Source organism: Rhinoderma darwinii, chromosome 5 (genome assembly GCF_050947455.1).
Source record: "Rhinoderma darwinii isolate aRhiDar2 chromosome 5, aRhiDar2.hap1, whole genome shotgun sequence".
In the NCBI taxonomy this organism is placed as follows: Eukaryota; Metazoa; Chordata; class Amphibia; order Anura; family Rhinodermatidae; genus Rhinoderma; species Rhinoderma darwinii.
Window position 1 is genome coordinate 225204532 of NC_134691.1, and position 22794 is coordinate 225227325.

The 22794-nt window shown below is 41.6% G+C and overlaps 1 protein-coding gene across 3 annotated transcripts in view; it reads left to right on the top strand.

Annotated features, from left to right (window-relative positions):
- GOLGA4 (golgin A4) overlaps positions 1 to 20133 on the top strand; it is a 125473-nt gene extending 105340 nt beyond the window's left edge. For 2 of the 3 annotated variants that reach the window (XM_075826984.1, XM_075826986.1), the window contains 5 exons: positions 335 to 410; positions 3596 to 3699; positions 6205 to 6291; positions 13299 to 13344; positions 20062 to 20133. In XM_075826984.1, the coding sequence (XP_075683099.1) occupies positions 335 to 410; positions 3596 to 3699; positions 6205 to 6291; positions 13299 to 13328 (297 nt within the window). In that variant the 3' untranslated portion in view covers positions 13329 to 13344; positions 20062 to 20133. The remainder of the gene's footprint in view (positions 1 to 334; positions 411 to 3595; positions 3700 to 6204; positions 6292 to 13298; positions 13345 to 20061) is intronic. The other variant, XM_075826985.1, reaches the window with a different exon arrangement.
- Positions 20134 to 22794: the final 2661 nt, after the last annotated feature.

Here is a 22794-nt window from a genome sequence, read left to right on the forward strand (position 1 = left end):
TGAAGGAAACCAAGATCTTTCAGGCACAGTTATTTTCTAATAGACTGGCACTCATCATAGAATACTAGTCAATTGGAACACAGCAGCACCTGGAATATCTTTTGCTTCTTTAACCTATTTTGTGTATTTTACTACATACTGTGGGAATGTAAAATGTTTTGCAGCTTGTTGTGGTGTTATTTGCAATAAATGCTGAGTTTCAATGTCTCTTTACAAGAGAAAATTGGAAATTCTAATGTAGAACAGACTTTTCTTAGTAGGATATTCTTATGGGGACCTCCTAGTTTTATTCTTTTTCTTTCACCTTTTTAAATCATTTTTTTTGTTTGCATAGATAAACACTTTGGAAGACCAGTTACAAAACTACTCACGTGGTGTGTTTGTCACTCCCCTTGGTACTCCATATAAAGGTGGGAAACAGTTTGCTGGAATCCATGCTATTGTTTTGTAACTGATTAAATGTTCGGTGAATACTAACCTTTTTACTGCCAGAACAATGTTTACACTTTTGTCAAACACAAAATCTTAATTATATTGTAGCCCCATACCCATCCATTTAATAAAGGTGGATACCTGTAACATTGTGAAAATACCACCCAACCCTTCACACTCATGGGCATCTTCACGCAATTTTGCATCAAAAACATAACTTTGATATACATAAAAATTCATGTTTGTGGCTTAAGGTCGGACCAAAGCAGAGCCTGAGATGCACAACACCTGCAAGAAATAAAAGTTCAGAATGTGCAGACTTCATACATGCCACTTATGCCTATGTCCACATGCAAATATCTTCACATAGTCAGCCGATCTAAATAGACCAAATGCCTCCAAGTCACGCTGTCCACAAATGTTCGGGTTAGTTCTAATGGCCAATTACATGTGTTCATCTTCTCACTACTTTAGTAGAGAAGAAAAAAAAACAACATTCCAAAATGTGACACAAATACTCGGTAAGAGGGTGAAAACATGAATAAATGTTCCTGTATCACCCCCCTCTGAGGTCACTGGAAGGCTGTACAGGGAGAGATGACAGTAACAAGCTGTGCTCGTTCTGCCTGATGTCACTCGTAGATTTTTCTCTTCCCACTTCTCCCTGACACAGAACCATAAGATTTAAAGGCTGTCTAAATGTTTGAAAGTGTTGGTTTGTTTTTTAAATATATTTTTACTTTTTAAAATGCTGCTGCTCTGTGTGCTCTATACAGAGCAGCTGTATCTATCGCTATTCACTGAATCAGTCAGTCCCGCGGGTCATGCGTGTCTGACACACAGGATCCACCTGTAAACTTAGATGTGTTAGTTTACAGGTGGATCGACACGCAGGACTCGCTGTCACTGAATCCGTCCGGTCCGGGGGACTGACTGATTCAATGAATGGAGCTAGATACAGCTGTTCTGTATAGAGAACACAGAGCAGCTACATCCTAAAAAGTAAAAAAAAATGTTTAATAAAAAAAATGTATATAGAAAGTTTTATTAACACACACGAAGGCCAGTTTCACATGAACAAGTGCAAACTCTCTCCAAGATGCACCAGTGCGGGACCCGTTTTCACTGATCCCCCCCCCCCCCATAGACTTGAGTCTATCGAGCGATCCGTGAAAACTGAAGAAAATAGGACATGTTTTTTTTTTTTTTCAACGGACCCTTCACATGGTCTGTTGAAACAACGGCCGTGTGTACGGTCCCATTGAAATACATAAGTCCGAGGGACAGCCGTTAAAACGGCCATCATGCGTACATATACTATAGAAGTCTGAATTCGGCTTAATACACATTTTTATTTATAAAAAAAAAACACTTTCAAACATTTACATAGCCTTTAATGCTGCTCCCTGACCTCAAACTAGTGCTGGACCTCAAATATTGCACATAGAATATTCAACCTGGTGTTCTTTAAAAGTGAAGATTCTGGCCATGAATATGATTATCTGAGCACTATCCCCTCTACTCGAGCCATGGAAAGCTTTTAAAGTCGTGACCTATTACATACGTATTTGGCGATGAAAGGGTTCAGGAAATAGGGACTTCTGTTTTCATCATCACACAGATAAGGCATTGCTATACAATGACTTCACTAACTTGTAGAGCAGTCGTAGGCAACCATCTGACATCATGGCAGAATCTGTTGATTTTATCCTGCCTTTGACATTGTGGTCAAGTCAGGCATATTATGACTCTGCAATCGGGCCATATGTTTAGCTTCTAAGACAAGATCTAATTCTTTCATGGCAGACATTAAAAAATCTTTTACAAAACAAAAACTACTACTTAGGAAAGGTTTCCTGCATTCATATGATGGGATCTGAGCCAGTTATTGGCTCTAAATATGTAGCATACACTCTTAGACACCGCAGGATTTTTCTGCCTCCCATTGATTTCAACATGTCGCTTTTTTTTTCACGTGAACGGCCAAAAGCTGCCCAAGGGAAAAAAAAACGCCCCTGTCTCCAATTGAAATCAATAGAGGGTGATGTGGCCCACTTTTTTTGGCGATGATTCAGATGCGAATTCTTTATTAAAATCCACACCAAACTAACGTGTGAACTGAACCGCATACTTCCATGGTTAGGGAGTGGAAGAAGAACCAATACCACAGTCCTGCACAACTTAAAGAGGCTCTGTCACCAGATTATAAGTGCCCTATCTCCTACATAATGTGATCGGCGCTGTAATGTAGAGAACAGCAGTGGTTTTTATTTAGAAAATAAATTTTGACCAATTATGTCCTATTTTAGATTTATGCTAATTAGTTTCTTAATGCCCAACTGGGCGTTTTTTAGCTTTTGACCAAGTGGGCGTTATAAAGAGAAGTGTATGACGCTCCATTCATGTACTCAGCATAGCGTAATCTTGCGAGATCACGATGTGCTGTCACTCACACTTCGGTAACGTTTGTGTGTCACTTACTCACACAGCACATCGAGATCACGCAGTGCTGTCATTAAGTCCCACACAAACGTTACCGAAGTGTCGTGAGTGCGAATAGACATCGCGTCCTGGCTGGAGGTGATGTCTATTCACTGTCAAGACACTTCAGTAAAGTTACTGTGGGAGTATGTGACAGTACAGCGTGATCTAGCAAGATCACGCTATGCTGAGTACATGAATGGAGAGAAGTGAATGACTGATCGGTCAGCGTCATACACGTCTCTTTACAATGCCCACTTAGTCAAACGCTAAAAAAGGACCAGTTGGGCATTAAGAAACTAATTAGCATAAATTTAAATAGGTCATAACTTGGTAAAAATTGGTTGTTTTTCTAAATAAAAACCACTATGGTTATCTACATTACAGCGCCGATCAGATTATAATCTGGTGACAGAGCCTCTTTAATTATATTGATACTATAGAGTATAACGTAACATCTCTTGTTGTCTGCATACAAATCACAGGAAATTGAGGATTAGATTGACAGGATCTCATGGAGGCAGTTAAACCTAACCTCTTGAATAAATTGCCATCTATTTGCCTGCTTAGTAGTCTTATAAAGTTTGATTTCCATTCAGTAAAAAATCTAGTGTTTAGGAAAGTAAAAAAAAATTCTTTCGTATAATTACCTTTGTAATGAGATCTTTAATTTTTACTACAGATGTCAATCATCGGTACACAGATGTGTCTGTTTTTGGAGAGCCTACGGAATTTGAATATTTGAGAAAAGTATTGTTTGAGTATATGATGGGAAAGGAAACTAAGGTAAGGAGCTGCATACCACATACTTGCATGAATACACGAATGTAAAGGGGCTGGCTGCCTGGCTCAGTTAATTAGATAAGCCAGCCCCCTTCTCTGTCACATCTAATACACAGTAGTTTTATGTCCAGTTTGCAATTGCTCCTCTTCCTCCTTCTTTCCATATCGGTTAGTTCCCTCTCTTGACTGTCAGCACGGAGCGATCTGTTTTCATTGTGAGCCATCTTTATTATTATTGCTGTGTACGACTTACACTGAACGCAGATAGCTCCGTGCTGACAGTCAAGGGGGGAAATGGAGCTAACAGTTAGGAAGATCAGAAGGAAAAGGAACAATTGCAAACTGGAGATAAAGCAACTGTGTATTAGATGTGACCGAGAAGGGGGCTGGCTTATCTAACGAACTGAGCCATGCAGCCAGCCCCTTAATTACGACACCGACACACAGATGGGGGGGGGGGGGTAGCTCCGTGCATCCTGAAGCTGTGTCGGCACGTCACCGAAGGGGGAAAGCTCCACTTCCAGCACCACATCACAGGGCAGGGAAATCTGGACATCCTTGCGGTTTCGAAAGTGAAAGTATATTAGTAAGTGTCTCCATTTTACATTTCCTAACCAATTAGGAACAATTTCTGTCACCATACAATCCCCATTCTAAACTCCTTTAATACTGTAGGGAGCGTGCTTATTTCTGATTTGAATGTGACTGCAAGAAAAAAAAAACATAAAACACCCAGGTATGCAATTTCGGGGGCACAACAAGTATAATTTGGACACGATGCGGCAGTATTTTGGTGCTACAGTCCTGGCCAAAAGTTTTGCAACTGACACAAATTTCGATTTTCACGAAGTTTGCGTCTTCAGTTTTTTTAGATCTTTTAGTCAGATGTTTGTATAGTATACTGAAGTACAATTATAAGCATTTCATACGTTTTTGAACTTTTATTGACAAATACATCAAGTTTATGCAAACACTCAATGTTTACAGTGTTGACATGTCTGCAATTCGCCCTGGCATGCTGGATATCAGTTTCTGGGCCAAATCCTGACTGATGACAACCCATTCTTGCCTAAAGTGCTTGGAGTTTATCACAATTTCTGTGTTTTTGTTTGACCACCCGCTTTTTGAGGATTGACCACAGGTTCTTAATGGGATTGAGATCTGGGAAGTTTCCTGGCCATGGACCCAAAATGTCAATGTTTTGTTCACCGAGCCACTTTATCACTTTTGCTTTGTGACATGGTGCTCCATCACGCCGGAAAAAAAAAAATGTCATCACCTAATTGCTGCTGGATTGTTGGGAGAAGTTTTCCTTGAGGATGTTTAGATACCTTTCTTTATTCATGGGAGTATTCTTAGGAAAAATTGTGAGTGTGCCCACTCCCTTGGATGAAAGCAACCCCACACATAAATGGTCTCAGGATGCTTTACTGGTGGCATGAAACAAGATTCATGGTAGTGCTCTCCTTTTTTTCGCCGGACAATCATTCTTCCAGATCTCCCAAACAGTCTCAAGGGGGCTTCATCAGAGAAAATAACTTTACCCCAGTCCTCTGCAGTCCAATCCCTGTACTTCTTGCAGAATGTCAGTCTATCCTTGATGTTTTTTTTGGAGAGAAGTGGCCTCTTTGCTGCCCTTCTTGACACCAGGCCAGCCTCCAATAGCTGAATCCTCTTTAGGAGACGGTCCTGGCACTTGCTGGACTTTCTTGGGCGTCCTAAAGCCTTCTTCACAGTAATTGAACATTGGGGCAATCTTGCAAGCAGCAATGTGCTTTTAATGCAAAGCAATAATTACTGCACGTGTTTCCTTGGAGGTAACCATAGTTAACAGAAGAAAATTATTTTAAGCACCATCCCCATTTTAAAGCAACCAGTCTGCTCTTATAATTCAATCAGCATGACAGAGTTATATCAGCTGCCTTGTCCTCTTTAACGCTTTCTCCAGACTGAACGAGAAGATCACTGAAATTATGTTAGCAGGTCATTTTGTGGCAGGGCTGAAACACAGTGGAAATGTTTTGTTTTTTTGTTAAGTTAATTTTTATTGCGAGGAATGATTTTGCAATACATCTGATCACTCTTCGTAACAATTTAGAGGAAATGCAAATTGCCACTATAAAAACTGAAGCAGCAAACTTTTTGAAAACCAATATTTGTGTCAGTCTCAAAACCTTTGGCCAGTACTGTATATTAGAGTATCAGCTGAAAAGCACAGTAATCTTGCACGTGCAAGTGGAGGTTGTACTGACATCTAGTGGTCATTGTAAAAACTGTAAACCATTATTTCACAATGCAGTACAAAAAGCCCTTGTACATTTCCTTTTCAGCTGTCCATACATTTTATATTTCACATAAAATCTAATGGCATAGTGGCTCTGTTCTTAGCATGGTTGACTAAAACTAGGGCCCTGAATCCGGCCAGGGCAACATCTGCATGTTTTATTAAGTTTTTAATGCACCCTCTTTTTTTTCTTTTTTTTTTTTTTTTTTTTTCTGTTTTCTTAGACCATGGCAAAAGTTATCACTACAGTGCTGAAATTTCCAGCTGATCAAGCTCAGAAGATCTTAGAAAGAGAAGATGCCCGGCCTGTGGTAAATCTCTTTATATCTCACACATACAAAGATATGTAGTGGACAGAAATACATTTGAATGCACTTTATTGCTCATGTAGTTCAGAGCTACTGGGTTAATGGGCTGTCAAGTCTCATGTAATGTACAAATATAGTGTGTATTTTAACAACCCACCACCACCACCACCACCACCACCATCAAGTTCCCTGCTTTCTGTTAGTAAATGAAAAATGTCAATTTAAGAATCTATGACCTGCACACTACCTTTTCTCCAGGGATAGGTCAGACATCTAACAGCTGATGGGTGCAAGCGCAGAGCCTCCTATATGCCGACTGAAAAGGGATTGAATACATTAAGGTCTATTCACATGTGCAGGTTTTGTTCAGGTTTTTAGTTGCAGTTTGTAAAGTCAAAACCAGGAGTGGTTTCAAATAAGATTAGAAGTAGTATACTTCTGTACTTCATACTTTCTCTCCCTTTATAAACCACACCTGGTTTTGGCTTAAAGGGAACCTGTCACCAGAATTTCACCTATTGAACTTCACTTATCCCTCACTGGCCGCTGCTATCAAAAGTTCATTGCCATTATCCCCTCTCCTAAACTCCTCCCCCGACTGTAAATAACGGTATGCAAACATTTCGCGCTTTTTATCGTAATAATCCGGCGTCCCTTTGTGCGCACACCCCAGAAGAGGACATCAATGCACAAGCGCAGGATTTTGTGTGCTGGGGGAAGGCGACGAGCTGTCAATCAAAAGTAAGGAGGCCGGTAAACTCGGAAAGACTTGAGGAATGAAAATATGACTTTTTTCAAACGAAGATTTGACTCTTTTCTGCTCATTAGCATACGGTGTGGGAACACTAAAAAACTGAATACTAAAGCTACAGAGCCGACTAAGAAGACAATTATAGGTTATATAGAAATGATTTTTCACCCACTACCACCAGGTATTGCTGGTCTAATAGGTGAAATGCTGGTGACAGGTTCCCTTTAAACCTAATCAAAACGTGCACATGTAAATACACCATTAGGCTGAGTTCACAAGGGGCGGTTACGCTGCGTAAAAGCACGCAGCGTATCCGCCCTGTGCGCAAAAGGGAATTCCGGGTGAAAAACTGCACCAAATAAGCCAATATGTCTAAGCTATATAACTATCAATCCTCACAGACATATAATGTCCGTAAATATCCTTTATTATACCACAATTGTGGAACTCCCCAGAAACAACAAATATACATACAAAAATACATTTAAAACATCATAAGCTCTATACCAAAAATTGCCGTATAGAATCAATTCGATAAAATAGTCTGAGAACAAACAATAATGCAGGGACAGCATAAGGTGAACACAATCCTAAATCTCCATGTGAAAGATACACAGTCCATACAAAATCACAAAGCGTATAAGGCATCTATTACAATTACCCGTGGCTGGCATGATGGCTGCTTATGGTCTCCAAGGAAGACACCTTGACGTGCGTTTCGCACCCTTCGTCAGGAGAGGATAAGTGAAGTGGAACAGGGATTTTAAATAGTACTTCATTATTTCTGCGACCAAAGGCGCATAGCTATTGACAAAGTCAGACCACATGTGCCATCTGCATCACAAGCGAGAATGCAGACAAGGGAACGTACGCCCCTGCGTGCACTTCCGCCCACAGTCTGACAGCTTCCGGCCACACGCGAAAGATAGCCCGTCAAGCGCATGCGCACTCCACAGCCATTAATGGAGATAGATAACTACTGTAATAGGTAATAATAGGTATCTACTGTAACTCAAAGAATTCCAAGCTGAAGATATTAAGGTAAATTTAGGGATCCATCAACAGCCATTCTGCCAGAACACATTACTATTAACAAGAACACACCCATACATCCTTTACTCATAAAGGCTGATACATGGTTAAAGTATAATTATTATGTATAATCTAAAATGCATCACTAGAGTGTATAATAGATAATAAATCACAAAATGAAATATATAACTATATCCGAAAAACTGCACCAAACTGTGGTGCAGTTTTTCGCCCGGAATGTCCGCTGCGGACAACTGCAGCACTTAACCGGCCTGCTAGCATTTCATCCCAGGAGCCTGTGTTTGGCTGCAGCGATGGTCACATGGGATGAAGCGTCATCCCAGGAGGCCGGCCCCCTGACATCATCCAGGCAGGCCTCTTGGAATGATATTTCATCCCATGTGACCGCCGCTACAGTCTGTAATTGGCTGCAGTGTTCACATGGGATGAAACGTCATCCCAGAAATCCGCGCTGGGGGAGGAACCCTGACTTCTGGGTAAGTATGGGTTTTTGTTTTTTTCTGAGCTGCGTTTTTTTGCGGCAGAATTGCTGTGGACCCGCCGCAAAAAACCGCAACAACTACTATTTGTTGCGGGATTTACATCCCAAATGAATTCAATGGGTAAACCCTGCAACAAATAAGCAGCGTTTATGCAAATACAATTGAAATGTTGCAAATAAATTTCCGCTCTGCAGGTCAATTTCTGTGCTTTTTTTTTTCCGCTCCGCATTTACGCAGCATGTGGCTGAGATTTGTTTTATCACTTTGCTGCTGCTGTATTTGCTGTGGATTTTCGGCAACTAATTCTGTTGCAGAAAAACCACAGTATTTACGCAACGTGTGAACTGACACCTTAGGGTGTATTCACATAGTACATTTTGCCACACTGTTTTTTGTTACGTGACCAGAAAACTGCACTCCAAAAATGTTATTTACCACAGTTATCGTGCTAACTGCCAAACCGCAGCAAATTGCTGTGAAACATATGCATTTTTGCACTGTGTAGCCCTATGGTGCACCGTGTGTTGTCTTTATTTTAACAGGTGGTCCTGACATACTTTACAATGGTGCTGCAGGAAAGCTAGCAGGGTATAAGGGTGTATTCACAAGTTGCAGTTATATTGTGGGTTTTTTTCTGTGATTTTTGCTAAATCGCAGCAAAATACTACTGCTGCATGGAACTGTAACATGGCCTTGTGTACAGAGACCTATAAAAAAAAAAAAATCTATGCACGTGCTTTATAAATCTTCCCCCAAAGTATATCTCAATGTGGATAATTTTGCATTAGGCAATGAATACACTCATTCAAAGGAGATGTACGGTCGTAGAAAAACATGCCACATCTGTCCACAGGTTGTGTGTGGTATTGCTACTCTACCCTATTCACTCCGATAGAGCTGAGCTGCAATACCAGATGCATCCTGCGGACTGTTTTTTGGAAGGAAGTAGCGATATTTTTCTAATCCTGTACAGTCTAACAATTTCCCATTTTGACTTTCATTCCTTTTGTAATTTTGTACTAAACAAGAAAGTAATGCGCTGCATGGCGTAATGTTACTTCATAAAATATCATGCAATGGGATAAAGTTTTCTTTATTTTAGCATTTAGAACCCTATATAAAGTGGAGAGAATGTAAATCCTCAGTCTTTCCAGATCAGACAGAAGGATTATAGTAGTACAGAAATCCTTGTAAGAATGACTAAAGCAGGTAATACACTTCAGATGAGATGTAAGTGGTTCAGTTCCAGCCTCCACGGGAAACCAGCATTGGGCAATCCTTTGTTACCCTAATAGAGAAGTGTTGCCACAAGTGTCTGGCAGCAGTTTATCCCCCTCTTCCCATGGCGGTAAACAAGCATACTCAGCAGATCTGAGCTTGTATGTTTATCAGGATTTGGGGGTGATGGCTGTTGGCTAAACAGGCAGATAATGTTATGTGTATTTGAAAAATGATACAACTTTTACTGGGATACTGTCAGATATCCGAAAATATAAGCAAATCTTCAGTTCAAAACAAGACTATAAACATTACGGAACCTTGTCACATGGTAGAAGCCCCCAACCCCCCTTATGGCCTTATATGGCGCATGGAAGGGGTTTTCTTCATGGCAGTCCTTCATTTTTAAACAGATCTATTTTTGACTAATAATGTTGACTTCTATCACCGGTGAGATTCCAGTGATGATTTAGCGGTGTCACAATAATGGAGGCGAACGGTTGTGCATTAGTTTATATTGGGTTTTATGAATGAATGTAGTTTATTTGGTAGTAACATGTCCTTTTCTATAAAAAGCCTGATTGTATGAATTGAGTCAATGTTGTTAAAGAAGTATTTCCATCTCAGACTTTTATAGCATACCCACGGGATATACTATAAATATCTGTTAGATGCAGGTCCCACCACTGGAACCCACATCTATACCAAGAATGCAGGTCCCCTGATACCCGTCCTGCCTGGTAAGGTAGGTGCCACATGCAGGAGGAGAATGAATGGATGAACAGGTGCATGTGCGTGGCTCCCATTATTTACTTTTATGGGAGTTACATAAACATCTGAGCATGTGTGCCCCGACCCGTTCCCCTCTAACAGACATTTAATGGTATATACTGTGGATATGCTATAAATATCTGATGGGAATACTCCTTTAAATTTAACGTGAAATAGTCCAAGGTTGATGCGGGATGTTGATTTACTTTCTCTAGTCAGTGGCGCAGTGGAGACTTTTGTCTAAGGATGAGTTATTAACGCTGACCTTTTTTCAGTTCCCTCTGCCTTTTACACAAAGATTTGAACACCATTTAAGTATCATCAAACCCAAATATTTTCAATGGCAATTCATTTGGAACCAAAATGGTAATTTCTTGCCTGACTGAGACACCTTAAAGCCCTATTACACCGGCCAATTTTGGCTGCTGCAGCGAGCGCCGATCAGCGAGACATCGTTGATCGGCGCTCGTTTGCTCCTGTCACATGGAGCTATGGATGGGGACGAGCGGTCGTTACTCCGATCGCTCGTCCCCATATATTATTATGATGTTTTCAACGCGTCTCCCTGTTTACACAGGAAGATGTGCTGCCGACAATGATAATAATTTTTATTTTTATTTTAAATGATACGATCAGCAGATGAACGAGCGTTTGCTCGTTCATCTGCTGATCGCTGCCCTGTTTACACAGGGCCATTATCGGCAACGAGCGTTCTATGAACGATCGTTTGCACGATAATAACCCGTGTAAAACCCCCTTAAGTTTGGTGGTGGTGGGGTGCCAGTAGCTATTGATTTTAATAGGAGTCCTGATCTGTGTCATTCATTCCTATTTGAACAGGAAGTTAAAGTCAGGGGGAACTGATTCCCCCCTCCCCCCCCTTACGTTAAGTGTGAACTCACCGTATATGCACTCCAGTCAGCATCCCCTGTCCATGCTATATCTGTACTATCTGAGCCATGAGAGATGAAATCCAGTTTTGGTAGGCATAAATATGCCCGGTTTGGTCAGTAAATCAGTTGATTGACCCATGGGTTAAGTAGTATCATCACTCTCATGTTCAGCTTATTGTTCCTTTCAATCACATGATCAGCTTAATACGTTAATGAAACATCATCTGAGTAATATATAGAAGGCACGAACAGCAGCAAACGCGCTTTGAAGTTTTATACTTTGGGCTTTCATGTCTAACCTAATTTCTCTATCATTTTGCATTTCGACTAATATTGCCTCTTTTGTCGTAAAGTAATTATACGTTACCAGTGTGTAGCCTAGTGAGACTGAGAATGACATCTCTCTATAGTTGACTACCACCATCTCATCGGTTTATACATATTCCTTTTAATGTCATTTCCTGCTTGTACCACTCAGAAGTGTAACAAATATGTAGGATCCATTACCAGAATGCCAAGGCCTAACCGTTACCTCGTGTGCTAACTAACTCATGGTTTACCCTGACTGTCATGGTAGTTGATAATACAATGATTTTACCATCAGTGTCAGCCATTTCTTAGAAGTACTTCCACATCACAGCTACCGTGTAGGGCCCCTCACCTTTCCTTGTGGTACAGTAAGGCCCCATGCACACGAACGTGCTTTTGCGGCCGCAATTCCCCCGAAAATCCACAGGAGAATTGCGGCCCCACTAATTTCTATGGGGCCATGCACACGACCGTTTTTACGGTCCGTGCATGGCCCAGGAGCCCGCACCTCAGAAAGAATGGACCTGTCTTATTACGGCCGTCTTCTGTGGTCCGGGCTCATTGAAAATAATGGCCACGGCCATGTGCATGTCCCGTGATTTGCGGGCGTTTCGCTGCTGACAGTCCGCAGCCGGCCGACCCGAAAATCACGGCCGTGCACATGGCTACGGTTGTGTGCATGAGGCCTTAAGGTATCATATCAGACCCAGCGCTGCCGAACAGAAGCATAGATGCCAACTAACAATACTCTTCTTAGTGTGCATATCTAGACTGAACACAGTAAATTAAACAACATAAAGGGTTACTGTAGCACAACAAACCATGTTGGGCTACGTTCACACGTGGCGCATTGTTCTAGATTTGCATTTTTTGCACCGAAGATCTGCATCATGGCACAGTACACAGTGTATGTTAATGTGATTCATACACTGCGTAAAGAAACGAGCACTAATTTTAGGGCATTCATTTCTAATATGTCGCGGATTTCTTCTGGATTTTTGCCGCAGATTTCACCCTTTGCAATATAACATGCAGAGTGTTCTGTGAACTTCAATTTTCGGCTGCACTTGAATGTCTCCATACCAACGCCTATTTCTCTGTATGCCTATTGACTAATAATATCCAATCAACTATGGAAATATTATGCGTTTGTATAGGGGCTTAATCATTGATGGGGCCGCTTCATCTCTTACACAGGGGTAGTGTGGCTGTGCCCGCTACTGCTGCTCAGTTCTTTTCACTTCGATGGGACTGAATTGCAGCATCGGGCCCAGTTGCCTGTATCGACTAGGTATTCTGCCTGTGTAAGAAATGCTAATCAATGGGAGACCAGGGATCAGAACCCACCAACCATGGCATTGCTGGGAGTAAAAGCCCTATAGAATAGTATATGTCTTTTATATGGTATATGTATCTAGCTCACTTCACCGTTTACCATATAATCCCTCCATGCTAATCTGCATAGACATGTGTGTTACTAACCTCCTATGTGTGAATTTACTTCACTAAGCTCTTTTCTCCCTGGCTTTGTAGTATATCCCGCCTCGGAGTGGTATCTTCTGAATCAGTTAGCATGCGGGTGAGTGAAGAAATGTTGTATTGTAATAAAGCTTGTGTTATTCCTATTCTTAGCGCTTCTTAATATTCATCTGCAACTGGAGATCAAAACTTCTGACAAGTATGACTGTCTCTTGTCATTCTTCATAGTAATCGTGTTCTGTGAATGACTTTCTGGCTATGGCGTCATGTACATCCATTATCATCCTCCATGCTATGTTTTAGTTCTTGACATATTTGACATCTTTCCGGATGCTCTCTCTTTTTAGTAATCATTTGTTATCTTTGTCCCTGTCTCTTCCAACCTGTTTTTTCAGCTACACATATAAGCAATAGTTGTTTTAGTAGTTTGGCCTCTAACAACCAATACTAATTGATGCTAAAAAAAAAGATTTAAGGAGTACAGGAGATTTTGTTTGTTCTTTGAGACTATAGCCCAGGCTACATTGTGACGTCGGTCATCTGCAACACCTTTGTTAACGTTGCTGCGGCAATCCCTGCTGATTTGGGTTGTCTCAATCGTGACTTAGCAGACCATTACAGCAGTGAAACAGTTTAAAGGGAATGTATCATATATTTAGTTTAATTAAATAGATTTAAAGGGCTAATAGTTTCTCAGACATTTATAGCATATTCACAGGTCAAACCATAAATGTCTGATAGGTACAGGTTCCCCCACTGGAAAACGGGGGTTCCGATTGCTCGGCTGTTTACTTCGCTCCCGTAGAAGTGAATAAAGAGAGCCACGCACATGCGCGGCCACCTCTCCATTCATTCTCTGCCTGGATGCAGCGGCCACCTCAGCAGGCGGGTTGGGGGCCACAGTTCTCGAGACTGGTGCGGAGCCCACCTCTCAGACCTGCACCTATCCGACATTAATGAGATTGCCCCTTTAAATATGGACAAAAGAAACACGAGGGGGTATATTATGGAAACACAGCCTTCCTGTATTGTGTGCGTGTGTGCGCTATGGCCGCTGCAATGGATGGAAATTAATTGACACAGAAGTGTCATAGGCTATCTGTGGGATGTGCTGGAAAAAAAGGTCCGATTTATGGAGGCCCCACCTCGCAACTTAAAGGATCTGCTGCTTCCATCTTGATGCCAGATACCACAGTGGAGTCCATACCTTTACGGGTCAGAGATGTTATGGCCGCATGAGGGAGACATACACAATATTACAGCTGATTAGTGTATGTAAATATACCAACTTTAACAATCAAACTTTTCTCGTTGTTGCTTGAGTTGAGCTGATGCTACATAGTTATCGCTGTCACATTCGATGCATTAACTGCCAGAAGAAGAAAGCATTTATTGGGCTATATGCACATAAGTGGCGTAGCTATCGGGGTCACAATTGTGACCGAGCCCAGAAGCCAGGGGGGCCCATGCCCCCCTGCACCACGTCTATTAAAAGTTACTATAGTAACTGGGGCCTATGCAATAAACTGCACGAGCCCCTGTTACTATTGTGACTGACAGTATACTTACCCGCCTTATTCCTGAGCGCAGATGGTTATAAAAAATGGGGGGGACCCCACAGAATTTTTTTATTTTGTAATAAATTGGGAAAAACTATGTGGAGTCACCCCCATTTTTCATAATCAGCCAGATTTAACATAGCAGCAGCAGGCTAGCACTACCAGAGTGGGAAGGGCCACAGTTTCTGGCCTTTCCCAGTCTAATTAATATCAGCCTGTGGCCACCCAGTTCCCGGCCATCACTACAGATGGTCGGGTACTGGATCGCACCCGGCTCACCCCGGTAACCCTGGTGGCGGTGGGTACCAGGGTAATAATGGGGGTTAGTGCTAGTCTTTTCACCGGCTAACATTAAGCCCCGCCTTAGTAATGCACGCTGTAAATCAGCCAGTGGCCATTACTAAGGCAGTAGTAATAAAGTTTCCAAAAATACGAGGACATGGATAAAATATTTTATTGAATACAAAACCCCACCCATCCGCCTTAACAATTTTATTTAAAAAAAAAAAAAATAATCGAAGTAGTCCTCGAATCGGATGTAGTCCAACAACCGAACCTGTATTAAAAACACAAAAAAAATGAACACATAAAAGAGCAATTCTTATACTTACCTTTCTTGGGTCCAGCGCTGGAGGCGCAATGTCAGCAAGCTGGTTCCTATATCTAAGCCTATCCTGTGTGATAACGTCGTCTGAGCCAATGTATTTAATCGTATCCATAGCTATAGGGTCAGAGTGCTACAGATATGCTGTCTCCTATATATTTACAGACGCATACACTTTTTTTTGTGAGGGGGGGGGGTGGCATATGTATTGGGGCTATTGCCCCTGACTTTTTAAGACCTTAGCAACACGCCGGGCTGCTAGTGCTACATCGTTGGTCACTTAAGAGACCCAGCAATACATCTAAAGGGCTGTCTGCCATGAGAAGAAGTTGGGGGAGGGACCCGAGAGGGACTTTTGCACCGGGGCCAATCAGCCTTTCGCTACGCCCCTGCATATGATCTTAACATTTTAAGAATATATATTTAAATGTTGGAGATGAGCAGCATTTGTTGATTTTATTGTTGTTTTGATTGTAAGGGCGGATTCAGACGAACGTGTTTTGTGTCCGTGCCAGCCGCGTGGTTTTCACGCGGCTCGCGCAGACCTAGAGAAGTCTATGGGGCAGTGCAGACAGTCCGTGAGTTTTGCGCAGCGTTAGTCCGCTGCGTAAAACTCGCGACTTGTTCTATGTGTCGGCGTTTTCCGCGCATGAAAATCACCCATGCCCCACGGAAGCACTTCCGTGGGACAAGCGTTATTCGCGCAATAACAGTAAAAGAATGAATGTAAACAGAAAAGCACCACGTGCTTTTCTGTTTACAAACATCCAAACAGAGTGTCATAAAGATGGCGGCTGCGCGAAAAGCACGCAAACGCGTATCCATATGAACAGGGCACACGGAGCTGTCAAGTGCCTTTTGCGCACGCAAAATCGTCTGAATCAGCCCTAAATGTGAAGCGTGTTAATCGATAAGAATAGAAGCACCCTGCAAATTCTAATGTTTGCTTTTCAAAGTCTGTGTTTTCTTAACAGCATTTTAAGAGAATCTGTCACCATGTTTAACAGCCCATAAAGCGGGCGTGTCCGATTTGCGCACGTAAAAAACGCAGCGTTTTTTTCCTACGTTTCTTGTCCGTGTGTGTAACGTTTTGCATCCGTGTTCTTTGCGTGTGGCGCTTCATTTTTCTTTTTTTTCCATTTTATTTGTCTGCTTTTCTATGTATTTGATGCGTGAAACACGGACAGCACATGGATCTCGTCCGTGTGCTGTCCGTGGTTTTCACGCACCCATTGACTTCTTTGGGCGACTACGTGAGTGAAAACGCACCAATATAGGACATGCAGTGTATTTCACGCAACGGACACTCGCTGCGTGAAAACACACGCATGTCTGAATAGCCCCATTGAAATCAATGGGTACGTGTGCTGTGCGTTATTTCAACGCACAGCACACGGTCAGGTATTGCGCTCGTCTGAATGAGCTCTTACTAATATAACCACTAAATAGATGAAAAGATGTTGATTCTAAATATGTAAATAAAATTACTAGTTTACTAGCAATCCACTGCTGTAATCCCGTATTTGGTTCACGCGCTGAAGCACTTTGTAGGCCCCTCTATTGTATCGCCGAGTTTAGGGATATGCAAATTGCCATAGCCAATCCCTGTCCACCCTCTGTGATTAATAGAAGACCGCCGCCGGTGTCACCAGCCATCCTTCAGCAGCAGTGTGTGAGGACAAAAGGACAAAAATATGGGTCAGAGAAGAGTGGTAGAGTCAGTGGAGATTGTCCATGTGCTTTATGCTAATATAGTTAATTCTGCAGGATTATTGCAGGGGAATGCTGGAAAGTGGAAATATGAAAAGTACATATTTTGACATCTGTCTTTTGACCGATCATTCATTACAGTAGTTTGTGGGGGTAATACAGAATAAAACTTATTTTTCCACTAATGCAAGCAGGAACACAGGTTTATCGCTAATCCATTACCCGATAGCTAACTAGCTTTGTCAGCCGTTTGGTAGCGCAAAATCTACTGACTGACTCCCTTTAAAGGGAACCTGTCACCAGCATTTCACCTATTGAGCTTTACATATCCCTCACTGGCCACTGCTATCAAAAGTTCATTGCCGTTATCCCCTCTCCTAAACTCCGCCACCGACTGTAAATAACGGTCTGCAAACATTTTGCGCCTTTTATCGTAATAATCCGGTGTCCCTTTGTGTGCACACACCAGAAGAGGACATCAATGCACAACTGCAGGATTTTGTGTGCTGGGGGAAGGTGAGGAGCTGTCAATCAAAAGTAAGGAAGCAGTGTAAACTCGGAAAGACTTGAGGAATGAAAATATGACTCTTTTCAAATGAAGATTTGACTCTTTTCAAATGAAGATCTGACTCTTTTATGCTCATTAGCATATGATGTGGGAACACTAAAATGCTGAATACTAAAGCTACAGAGCCGACTAAGAAGACAATTATAGGTTATATAGAAATGATTTTTCACCCACTACCACCAGGTATTGCTGGTTTAATAGGTGAAATGCTGGTGACAGGTTCCCTTTAAAGCCGCACTCCAAGGATTTATTTTTTTTATCATTTGGAAAGCATACTTGGACTGGTAATCCTTTTCTCTATGCGTTGCTATAATACGCTTACTTTGAGTCTCATAGGAATGAATAGTGAAAGTTACTTCCGGACCACACAGCAGACGGTGTAGGAATTGTGGTCACGTAACATAATGGTGGCCGAAATCAGAGGAGAAAGTTCGGCAACAAAGCACCCAGTAAGAGTATTACCTGCCCTTCCTTTTATGGGGTGTACTTTCCTAATGGGGTAAAAAAAAAAAAAATTAGCGCTTGAACTAAGAAGAACGAAGTCTTCCTTTTGTATAAACTGAAGGTGTTGTGAACAGGCTTATACACAAGGAAGATCTTCCGATGTATGCGCCTAAGCCGGGCTATATGTTCATTACATATTGAACATGTTGTAAACGGATTCCAAACCATACTTTTGTAAATAAAGTTAACCAAAATAAGTGCCAAATGGAAGCGCTTGCTTGTGTTTGATGGTTCAATGCGCTTCTATGGAGAGTGGCGGTCATACTTTAATCGACTGTTTTACACTCCTCAACATTGAAATTGCAACTCCAAGAAGTGTTGGAATTGTGGAAGTCATGGGTCTGATAGAACAGTTAATGATGTGCAAAAGATAAAAAAAATGGTAACAAAATATTACAAACATCTTGATTTATTCAGTATTGAGTATGAGTGCCACACGCACTTACATTCCTTAGCATGCTATCAATGACGTTATTAATGGCTGTCTGAGGAATGTTATGCCACGCTGAATGCACTTGGGCACACAAATCATCAAGATTGGCTGCTCCCTTTGCAATTGCCGACCAATGACGTCCCAGATGTGTTCGATAAGAGACAAGTCTGGAGACGCTCCAGGCCATGGCAGCACATTTTAGACCACAGCATGAGCAACATGCAGCCTGGCTTTGTCCTGTTGAAAAACTGCTTCTGCGACACTTTGGAGAAATGGCCATACCACTGGTTCCACGACCAAATCTATGTAACGCCGAACCTGAAATGAAGACTAGAGGGGTCCGGCTACCGTACATTATGCCACCCCACACCATAATCCCAGGAGTAGGACCGGTGTGATGTTCCCTTGTGAAGGCCTCTTCATGTTGTTGCCCACGTGATCTCCAGACCAATCTCTGGTTATCATTGTGTCCGAGACCAAAGCGGGACTCGTCGCTAAAGAGGATAGTCCTCCATTCCAGCCTCCACTGCCGTCTTGCTGTGCACCATGATAGCCTTTGAGAGCGGTGATGTGTGGTCAATGCTATACCTGTAACTTGACGTCTGACTCGTAGCTAAATGTCGTGCAAGCACCTTCTGATGGTTTGTGTCAACACTGATTGCAGCCCTAGGCTTGGGATGTGACGTCCAATTTCAGTACAGAATGGATCACTACCCGCCAGTCTTTCATTCAGATGATCCGTCCATGCAGAGGTTTGCCTTCGCGCACCTCTTTCTATCATTCCCGTTGTCGTTCTCCCAACTCCTGGGACACACAATATTGAACAGTGCTGACATGTCGACTTGGTGCGTAGCGATCTGCCGGAGTGATAAACTAAGATCTCTCTGTTAAAGGATTCTGTCCCTCACCGTTTACGATAAGTGGCAATAACTGGCACGTCGATGAACGGGAGGCATCGTACAATCATCCCACAACACTTAATCTGATTTTCAATGTTTTATGTGGCTAAAAAAACTTTTCTTTCAATCTGACTTTAAAGCCCCTCCCACGTGCCACAGATTGGAGCTCGGTGCTTGAATATTTGATCATTTGCAGATCTTCGGGACATCTGCTACTTGGTTCTTGGTGTTGCGAATTTTATGTTGAGGAGTGTAACTGGACCGGTCATGAAAGCAAAACAAAACAACTTTTTGCCGGTTTTGAGTAGAGCTAAACTTATAGGGTGAGATTTATCAAAAGTGAAGTATTTGCCTATAGTACCCAATCAGATTCCACCTCTTATTTATCAGAGATTTTTAAGAAAATGAAAGAAGCAACCAAAACTGAAAATGGAATAATTGTTTCTAACTTTTACTAGGCATAAATGTCTTTATCTAGTGATAGACGTTTTGTCCAGCCATAGATTTGAACCTCACATTGACTGACTTTTTTATTTATAGGGTTGGCTGAAATCATCTTCCTGAGGACCTTTTGTGATGTCTTCTTCAGGATCTGTTCCTGGATATCCGCGCTCCTTCCTCCATCTACCAATGGAATGAACTGAGAACCAAAACTATTTCAAATGTTTAAGAACTTTTACCATTACTGCCTTGAGCTGAGCTGATGCTACATAGTGACCGCTGTATCACAGTCAATGTTTTCTTATATATTCTGTATATTTACTACCAGAAGAAATCATTTATTGTGTAAACGGTTTGCATTGCTGACTGCTTATGATCTTAACACTAACTCTAAAAACGAGATTTCTATAAATGTTAAAATTAACTTGAATTGTTAAACCTACTAAGATATTAACATTTTTCAAGCATGTTGCAGCAAGCTGATGTTCTCCCAATAAACCAGCACGCCCTGTCATTCTATCCAGAGTTGTCCTATTCCAGGGCTAGTTTTATTGGATATGTCTTATCCATTTAACATAGTTTAGTTGGATTCATAGAGCGAAGTCAAATCGGGTTTCCTTGAGGTTATTTATCATGTAACCTGTGTTATGTTTTCTTTCATTTTGTGTGAAATGATGCATATATTTTAGTGCAATATTTTACTAAGGGGAGAAATTGGGGTTACTGCGCTCACACTTAATTCGTTTGTTGCTTTGCTTTCCCCTAGGTTTGATTTTCGGTTGCTATGGGTCAGTTCTATAAATTTTCATCTATGATGAATTTTTCTAAATTGGAGTACCTCATTGGGGGTTCTCCTAGCTTTTGTATCTATATTTTCGAGAAATTGAATACACTATTGTACTGTATATTGTAAATAGTCAATACATTAATGTATTATAATGCAGTTCTTGTGATGGTTTAAATGTTAATCTTGGAAAAATACAGAGCAAAATAAATTTTATTGACATATTTTTTTTAATATATATAGAAGCCCTGAACATATTACATACAGCCCATATTTTCCTTGGCTAGATTAGTACTTTTAGCATATTTAGAAGTGCTTTGTAACAACGGAGTTGAGGAATGTGTAAAGATTTTATCGTTGGGGCTACACAGGACTGCTAAAACATAGGGGCCTTGGCACTCTGCTAATAAGCTTAGATTCTAAAAGAAATACAAATAAATGAAAAGGGTAGTAATGGTTTGTGCATCATGCCAAGGGGCAGGGTCACCAAAAATGAGGGTCCCAAGTGCAGGTTTATAAGTGAGAAGTCTGATAAACCCTCTAAGAGTATATTCACACGCAGATTTGTTGCAAATGTATGAAACTTATTTTGAGTTGCAGACATTTTTGCAACAAATATCTGGCACTTATAGATTTTACCGTAGGAAAGTTCTGCAAGTGAAGTAGCCTGATTATGTAATGGTGGAGGGCAAGAGCAGTATGTACACGAGCAACTACCCAATCATACCTTGCATTCGGAAAGTCTTCAGACCCTTTCACTTGCTTATTACTTAGTTGAAGCACTTTTGGCAGTGATAACACCCTCCAGTCTTCTTGGGTATGATGCCACAAGGTTTGCACACCTGGATTTGGGGATTTTCTGCCATTCTTCTCTGCATATCCTCTCAAGCTCTCAGGTTGGATGGTGACCGTCGGTGGACAGCCATTTTTAGGTCTTTCTAGAGATGGTCGATTGGGTTCGAGTCAGGGCTCTGGCTTGGCCACTTAAGGACATTCATAGAGTTGTCCCTAAGCCACTCCTGTGCTGTCTTGGCTGTGTGCTTAAGGTCATTGTCTTGTTAGAAGGTGAAACTTCGGCACAGTCTGAGGTCCAGAGCACTCTGGATCAGGTTTTCATTAAGAATATCTCTGTACTTTGGTCAGGGTTGAGGGAAAGATGAATGGAGCATTCCCTGTCCCAGTCACTGAAAATCTCCCCCACGCCATAATGCGGCCATCCTCATGCTTCACTGTAAAGAGGCTATTGGGCAGTGGCTTGTTTCCTCTAGACATGACTCTTAGAATTGAAGCCATAAAGTTAAATCTTGATTTTATGAGACCACAGAATCTTGTTTCTCACAGTCTGAGAGTCTTTTAGTTGCTTTATTGCAAACTCCAGGCGTGCTTCCTTATGTCTTTTACTTAGAGGCTTCTTTCTGGCCGCTATAAAGCCTAGATTGGTGGTGTCCTGTAGTGATGATTGACATTTTGAAAGTTTCTCCTATCTGCACTCAGCATCTTTGAAGCTCAGCCAGAGTGACAATTGGGTTCTTGGTCTCCTCTATAACAAGGCCATTCTCCCCCGATTACTTAGTTTGGTGGGTCGGCCAGCTCTAGGAAGAGTCCTGGTTGTTCCAAACATAATCCATTTAAGAATTATGGAGGTCACTGTGCTCTTGGGAACTTTCAGTGCCACAGACATTTTTTTTTTTGTACCCCTCTCCAGATCTGTGCCTCCATACAATCCTGTCCCTGAGCTCTACAGGCAGTTCTTTCCTCCTTATGGCTTGGTTTTTGCTCTGATATGCATTGTCAGCGGTGAGACCTTAGATAAGCAGGCGTGTGTCTTTCCAAATCATGTCCAATCAAATTAATTTACCACAGGTGGACTCTAATCAAGGTGTAGAAACATTTCAAATATGATCTAGAGAAATGGGAGGCCCCCAGAGCTAAATTTCACGTTTCACAGCAAAGGGTCTGAATACTTGCGTCCATGCGAAATTTGAGTTTTTAATTTTAATAAATTCGCAGAAATTTCTAACCTTTTGTTTTCACTTTGGCATTATGGG